At 38.1% G+C, this 7,909-nt stretch overlaps 1 protein-coding gene across 1 annotated transcript; it reads left to right on the forward strand.

The window, feature by feature from the left end:
• Positions 1-3,349: 3,349 nt before the first annotated feature.
• Positions 3,350-5,314, forward strand: LOC115575095 (uncharacterized). Its single transcript, XM_030406940.1, has 3 exons — positions 3,350-3,524; positions 3,997-4,173; positions 5,010-5,314. Exons 1-3 carry the CDS (start codon positions 3,350-3,352, stop codon positions 5,312-5,314), a joined length of 657 nt encoding a protein of 218 aa, XP_030262800.1.
• Positions 5,315-7,909: the final 2,595 nt, after the last annotated feature.

The raw sequence follows: 7,909 nt of genomic DNA on the forward strand, positions 1-7,909 counted from the left end.
TTTTCAATAAGCCACAGTTGCCCCCCCATCACCTGTCTACCAGCAGAATTGTTTTTTTTTACCAGTTACAACGGTTTATAAACTTTAGATATATTATCAAAGAAAAAATGCGACGTGATTAGCGATTATAGTTTCCAGTGAATAATAAAAATTCTGCATAAAAGCAGGTGTTCCTGTGGCAATTGTGTACAAATGCCTACATAACCTGAGAATATCTGCTGTATGGAAATACCACAATTAAGTGTGAACACTGGGCAAACATGGTTGTCATTTTTCTGTCTCTCTTTTCTCTAATCTATCGTCACTCACTTACCTTTCATAATTTCTAGGTTACACGAAGACTACAGCAGCTTCCTGAGCCACCATCGTGCATGGTGGACCCTCCTGGCCTGTAACGTGCCTGAATGTATCTGCACTGCAGAATGCACTGAACATTTATCAGACAGACTATGGACCTTTGCGTCTGAGGGGAATAGTGCAGTAAGCTTTTAGTGACATAAATACTATTAATTTATCGCAAAAGTGTTATGATGAAAAGTACATAACTGATTCCTCTATCTTACATTGCTTGTGGTTCATCTTTTACTTATTACCATGAAAATTACATATCAAACAATGAAAACACAGAACAGTCAGGAAAGATGTTTTATTGTAAGAAACATTTGTAAACATGTGTTGACATGAATGAAATAATAATAAGAAAATAAATATCTGAAGTGAAACAGTTTGACTTTATATATTAACTTCAATATCAATATGAAAATAATTTAAAAAAAAAGTATCTAGTTGCCATGGGTGTAAACATTCAGTGCTGACTTTATATTGAATTGTGTTCAGCCAATATAGCCTACAGAAGCTTTGTAAGCTGGTGCTAGGGCTCTCTGGGGTGGAGAGTGAGAGTTGTGCTGCCTGTCTGTGTGGTCCGAGAGGTCTTCAGGGATTATTAGTTTCAGCACCTCTTTCACATATGGGGCAGGGTCCTGAAAAACCTTCTCGAGAGCAGGTCCAACAGTGCATCACCTCAGTCTGCAGTGCAATAAACAAAAATGTATGTTTACAGGAAAATTGCAGTAGAACCAAAAAGCCTTGTGCTGCAGTGTTGTAAAGTTTCTCTTATTTCTCCTAATTACTGCTTATTTATACATTGTCCTTATTATTTATTTTGAAAACCATCTTAAAATAATTCAGGTTTTAAGTGTTTGTGTTCAACCTTTTGTGTGATGCCTGTGTGTCCATGTTTATTTTAATTTGAGAGGTTCAAATAAAAGATTGTAAAACTTACGGAATGTCGCCTCTGTCTACACGGGTTTGGCTCTGCACTCTCCCTTCCTTCCTGGACTTTGGAAAGCTCAGTTTGAAAAGAGGATCTCCTGATGATGTGGTAGCTTGTCCTCCATCAGCCTTCTCACTGTAATGCAGTGCAGCCAGGTAGAGTCTTAAACAGTAAAAAGACAATAAAACATGAAAACAATTGCAAGAAATGGACAAACAATTTAAAACGTTCTCAACAAGTAATCACAGTTTAATTATCCTGCACAGAATTCCCAGATATGGATAGGAGTAACACATGACAGCACTGTTACAGTATAATTCAAGCAATAAAGGCTGCATCTAATGCGTTAACATTTCCAAACAAGTGATCAGATTAAAGTTATTTATTCAAGTCACTGTGCATTAGAATTATTTTGGTCATTTTCCTTAGTAAAAATATATATTCTTGCTTTCTTCTTGCGTCTCGGGAGTGATGTCACGTACGTCTCAAGTCACGTTTTTACCATGAGGATAACTCACGTGTAACACCACGCAGCAACACAAAAATACTTGTGCAAATACTTGCACATGCAGACATTTCCCTAGGACACGCATTACATAATGTGCAAGATCAGAAATGTAATACACAGAATGATTCTGCTGTAGCACTAACTTGTGTGGTCAGAGAAGCTAACCATACCTTGTTCTCAATGGTAAAACACACAGTACATCAGGCACGAGTTCAGCCTTATCTACAGGAACACACAGCACATTATTTGTATACTTACATGTCCTTGGTCTGCAAGTATTCCTTTGAGTACAACTCTGCCGACTACTCCTGCCTTGTACTGGCCCAAGTTGGTGAAACAGTCAGCGTCAAAGTGGTTCACACACACCAACAGTTTTTTGCCAACTTCAGCTGGGACATTGCTCTCAAAAATAAATTCAGTCCATGCAGCTCTTTTGTCCTCTGCAGCTGGGAGACGATGAAGTGTTTTGTGCTGGTCCTTGCAACCAACAACAGTGCACTTCTCCTTGAGCTTGGACATGGTGATTTCACTAGCGTAATGGCGGATCTCCCAGACGGTAGCTGTACCTGGTGGGTGGAGACACCGTGCGGTGAAGGGAGGGGCAGTGGGGTAGCCATATGCAAATAAGTGGCCGTTGACGTCGACAGCCGCAGCAATTTTGACTGGTGTATCTGGAAACTGCAGGCAGGACCCCTTTAGAAATCTGTATCTCACTCAAAAAAGCACGGATAGTCTTTTTTCAAAGTTTCTAGGTGTGTGGCAGCACAATGGACCCACAATAACACCCCAAATACCAGAAAAAGTCAGTTTTTCATAATATGGGACCTTTAAGCTTGTGAAAGACGTCCACAAGTGTGTTTTATTTTTAGATTAAAAAAAAAAAAATACACTCTATGCAGTACAAAATATCTGAAACATATTTGTTAGTATTTCATCACTGTTTATGATATCAGAGGTATGATTGTGGTGACCAAATTTACTTTTACTTTTATGTCATCCTTGGGTTTTTCGTTACAAATATGTATATTATACACACTTCCTTGATGCTTTGGCAATATTGTTGTTGTAACAGTGATAATAGTGTTGTAGTTCAAATTTGAATTTGATCTGAATGCGCGTGTAACGTAACGTTAACGTTACCTGACTGTCCAATGACAGTTATAGATCTCTGCGCCTGCGCGACAGACACAGACCGGAGTGCAACCCCGTGCAACACATGGAAACAGAAGAGTATCAAGGAAACAAAGTACTTTCAAAGTTTGCTATTTCAGGTAAGCTAAAGTGAAATATGTAATTTGGGCAATTTTATTTTATTATATTTGGGGAGAATATGATAAAATTGACGTCAGTCTTTGGCGTTTTAAGTAAAGTTAGTTCAGCAATTAATGCTAGTTAGTTAGCCTTTACGTTCAAGTATTTTATGGCAGCCTACAGGCTATAGTTTGCCCCCCAGTTTTCATCTAGCTAATTCTAAACAACTACAACATTACGTTTGCCAAAGTTGCCTCAACTATTGTAGCTGCCATGACATGGTGCTGGTGTTCTTTGCTTTACACAGCTGTAGCTAGATGGAAACCCGTTTCAACAAAAGGGCGCATAGTGGGGTGAGGAAGGCTGAGGAAGCTGAGGAAGCCCTGCTACAAGTCAGGGAGGAGGCGAACGAGGACGAGACACGAGATGTGGAAGAGGTCGCTATTCCACCAAAGAAAAAGAAGTCAGTCAAATGTTCCCCGAAGAAACTAAGTAAGTCTAGTTATTTTCTTAATTATTATTTTGACTACTTTCGCCAGCAGGGCTTGAAATGAACTCCTCCCACCATCACAGTAAATAAATAAATTGCTTTGCAGCAGAAGTTTTGGCTGTGGTTGTTAAATCTGGCAATTGTACTAGTCACTTTGGCAGCAGATTTCCAACCTGTGTTCACTCTGTTTATTCATAGTCCTTTGGTTGATTGTGGCACATACTATTTCTAATGTTCTCATTTTCTACATGTAAAAAACTATATCTATATGTTTGATCTATATGTACAAGAGCATTGGGAGTATTGTGCTGGTGTACTGGAGTGCAATGAATGTAATGTATGTTACAGAATTATACATAAATATAGGGAACGCAGCTCAACATAATGCACTCCAGTACTCCACCACCATTCACTGACCTCAATAATAAACATAAAGTAGAATGATCAATGGCCCTGTTCCAGTGTCTCCAACAGGGGCATTGGAGTTGGCCAAACTTAAACAACAAGCCAAGATGGATCGACAGAAGATTGAACACCTTGAGGACTGCATTAAATACCTGGAGGAGGCCAACAGGGATCTGAAAAATGACAAGGACTTCCTACTTTCCCAAATGAAGGGACAACCCAGCATGCCTGCATCTACTGGGAAAGGTACAAATGTACTACAATTAACATTATTCATGCAGTACTAGATATTCAGGGAAGTCATGGGGGAGAAATTGAAATAGGCTGGGTTTTCTGGAGTGCAAGGATAGTTTATTATTTACAATTAATAATAATTATTGCATCATTGTAACACACCTGGGATGTCCACTTGATTGGAAATACTATTTTCCCAAGCCCTTCCAAAAACGTTTTCCCACGTGATCATCTTTGATCATCTTTATAACCACCCTAAAGTTGACCGTTACTTAACTCCCTTCTATGGTTTATATTTGTACTACCACCATGGGCTTAGTTAATAATAATTAGATGGGACCTAAGAGTTGCTATGTTATATCCATGTCCCACTTTAATGTTATATTTTAGTATTCTCTCTAAAAATCAATGATTTAGATCTCTACAGCTTTCTCGTTATCCACAGGTTATTCTGTGGTCTTCTCTGGTTTTGTTAGATATTTAGCCTCTGAAACAGATAAGAAAAAAGTCTACTTACTGTACCATGTTGGATCACTGTGCATCCTCTACCCAAGCTGGTTATGTTTGGTACAGCTTCTGAGGCAGGTAAGAAAGGACGTTACTTGCTTGGCGTCCTCCTTCCATGCTGGTGATGGCAGATATTGCTGCCCACAGAGGCAGGTAGTTAAGGAGCTAAATCTAATATAACCAGCCTAGAAGGAGGATGCACAGTAAACCAGCAGTATGATAAGTAGGATCCTTTCTCATCTGCTAGTACTACAGGACCTATAGGGTGCCAGATCAACAATGCCAATGCATGCCTGAAAAAAGATGACTTTTTTTGTTTGTTTTTCTGTTGTCTTGTGAAGTGACCACAAAGGATGGAGTTATCCGCCGCTACAAGAATGCCCTCCACATATTCAACAAGTCTGGATCCATGAAAAAGGCCTTTGCCAAACTTAATGTTGACCGCAACACAATTGCGAGAACAGCTGTAATTGTTGAGCTAGCGATCACATTTCCAGACACCTTCAAGGACCTGCTCCCAGGAGATGAGAAGATGTCAGCATTTGCAGAGCGGTGCAGGGGGGCTATAACAGAGGAGATGGCTGAAACCATCACAGCAAAGAAAAAAAGAGGAAAACTCCTCCCAATAATGTATAAATACACTTAAGACTGTTCATTGAACTTGTTTATGTTAAACAAGTTATTCTGTTTATACATACAAAGTATATGTTGGAACCCTCTGTTTGAGGAGAAATAATACGAATAATGCAACAGTAATGCAACAATAATGTTTTTTTTATGTTTTGTGTTGAAATACATGAAGGAAAAATCTCTTGACTTGTCTGTTGCTTTTGTTAAGGTATTTAAATCATTTGACATTATAATTACACTTAATGACACCTTAATGAAAGGTTCAAATTGTTCCACTTTACTTGAATTCATAGAAAACAGTCATGACACTGTTATAACCTGATTTAACTATGTAATTACACTTCATGACATCTTAATGAAAGGTTCAAATTGTTCCACTTTACTTGAATTCATAGAAAGCAGTCATGACACTGTTATAACCTGATTTAACTATATAATTACACTTAATGACAGGTTCTAATTGTATATGACAGTTACAAACTCATTTGGCAGTGTAGTTACACTTAATGACATCATAATGAAAGGCACAATGTTTAGGACACAATCATAATGGTCTTGTGACAGCTAATGTCAAAATGAACCACATATGACAGTTTAATGTCATGTTATCATATAAAGCTAAATAGTTTTTTAAAGTTTGACAGTGAGGTCTACTGTGTCATGTTTATGACAGGGTATGTTGTCTTGGCTTATGTCAAGTTGTCATAACAAAGACATCTCAAACAATGTCAACTTTGCATCAAAGGTGACATAATTTACCGAATGACACTTAACGACAATTGTCATAAGTATTCATTAATGTTCATGACAGGTGTCATGTCACGATTATGACAGTGTTATGACAGTCTTATTCACCCCCATTCAAATAAAGTGTTACCCTCACATTTAATTTCAGCCAGAGCAGAGGATAGGAAGAGCAGAGGATAGGAAGAGCAGAGGATAGGAAGAGCAAGGGAAAAGGAGAGATTTGGGCGCGGGGGCCCATCTAATATTATCTTGTCCTGGGCCCAGGCAAGACTGTCAGCTGGCCTGGATGCACCTAAACGATAACCACTTCAGAGATAGATTAGGGAGAGAGAAGTGTCTAGGATCTCCTGGCCCCAAACATTATGCATCATTATCAGTCAATGCCACAAAAGTCAATATTTAGTTTTTCATCTCATCCATCTGTTATGAATCTTTAAGGGCTAAGAAATTGGCTCATTGATTGGCTAGCATACATTTTGAGCAGCAGCTGTCACAACAAAAATACATAACATAATTTGTAATGTGCTGATAATATGATGGTCAAAATGTTTCTTCATGATGATCTAACCTGCATATTCATGACCATGTAGTTACTGTTCAAAGAGTGTAAAATAACCTTGACGGCTATTGGATTGTCAGGCATTTATTGTGTGAAATATTTCTTCGGCGGTGGACTATATATAAATATGTAAACTATGGGTTTAGCAGATGAGATTAAGCTTGGTTGCTAAAAGTTGCATGTTGGGCAATTTGCGTAATTAGCATAATTAGCTAATTAAGGGGAGACACTACAGGTGAAGAACAGGGACAATTTAATATATATCAAAATAATATATATCACCATGGAACTTCCCCAGTTGATTACTTACATTAAGATAATAATTTTTTGTATCATGGGGGACTGCCAGACTGGGAGTGGTCTCTGGTATGGCCGCGGGGTGTGCTGTCCCGTGGACAGTTCTGGCCAGGGTGACTAGAGGGCTCTGCACCTTGGTGTAGGGCCTCCTGTCTGCCCGGGTTGGGGTGGTCTCTGTGGCGGTGCTCCCTGCGGCCTTGGACCGGGATCTCTCCCAGTGTGGTTGGCCCCCCCAAAGGTAGCTTCCTCCACGCAACAGGTCTCGCTGCCCAGCCATGTCTCTTTAGTGACAGCTACTGTATGTGTGGATCACTGCATGAAAAGTGGGATTTTCGGCCCGGTAAACGTCCGGAAATCTCCTTAAGCAGTTAACGACAATTTACTGGCTGTGAACGTGGCGTTCGTCTGTGCCGAAAATTGTCGGAAACTAACCATGACGTCAGTGGAGCTTGCCGAGGTGCGAACGGCTCTAATTTGCATATGAATAGCAGCGAGACCACGCCTGGCCAGAGAATGTGTGGCCTAGCTTGAATTTCCTCACTCAGTATTGGATGAAACCAATACTTTTAAACACGAAAAATCACTTGTGATAGGTTGGCAGATCTGTCACTATTGGTCACCCGGGGTCATTATAAATGTAAACCCCACCCATATATATATATATATACATATATATACATATACATATACATACATATATATACATATACATATATATACATATACATATATATACATATATATATATATATGTGTAGATATATATATATATATATATATATATATATATATACATATATATATTATATATATATACATATATATATATTATATATATATACATATATATATATAGCATATATATATATATATATATATGCATATATATATATGTATATATATATGTATATATATATGTATATATATATATATATATATATATATATGTATATATATATATATATATATATATATATATATTTATTTATTATTCATTTATAATATCAT

The sequence above is a fragment of the Sparus aurata genome, chromosome 23 (assembly GCF_900880675.1).
Source record: "Sparus aurata chromosome 23, fSpaAur1.1, whole genome shotgun sequence".
In the NCBI taxonomy this organism is placed as follows: Eukaryota; Metazoa; Chordata; class Actinopteri; order Spariformes; family Sparidae; genus Sparus; species Sparus aurata.

Bases quoted from the DNA above. Each gene is read 5' to 3' on its own strand.
- LOC115575095 (XM_030406940.1), top strand. From the start codon at position 3,350: ATGGAAACCCGTTTCAACAAAAGGGCGCATAGTGGGGTGAGGAAGGCT. The intron at 3,525-3,996 runs GTAAGTCTAGTT...TGTCTCCAACAG, and splicing joins ATGTTCCCCGAAGAAACTAA to GGGCATTGGAGTTGGCCAAA. The intron at 4,174-5,009 runs GTACAAATGTAC...TGTCTTGTGAAG, and splicing joins GCCTGCATCTACTGGGAAAG to TGACCACAAAGGATGGAGTT.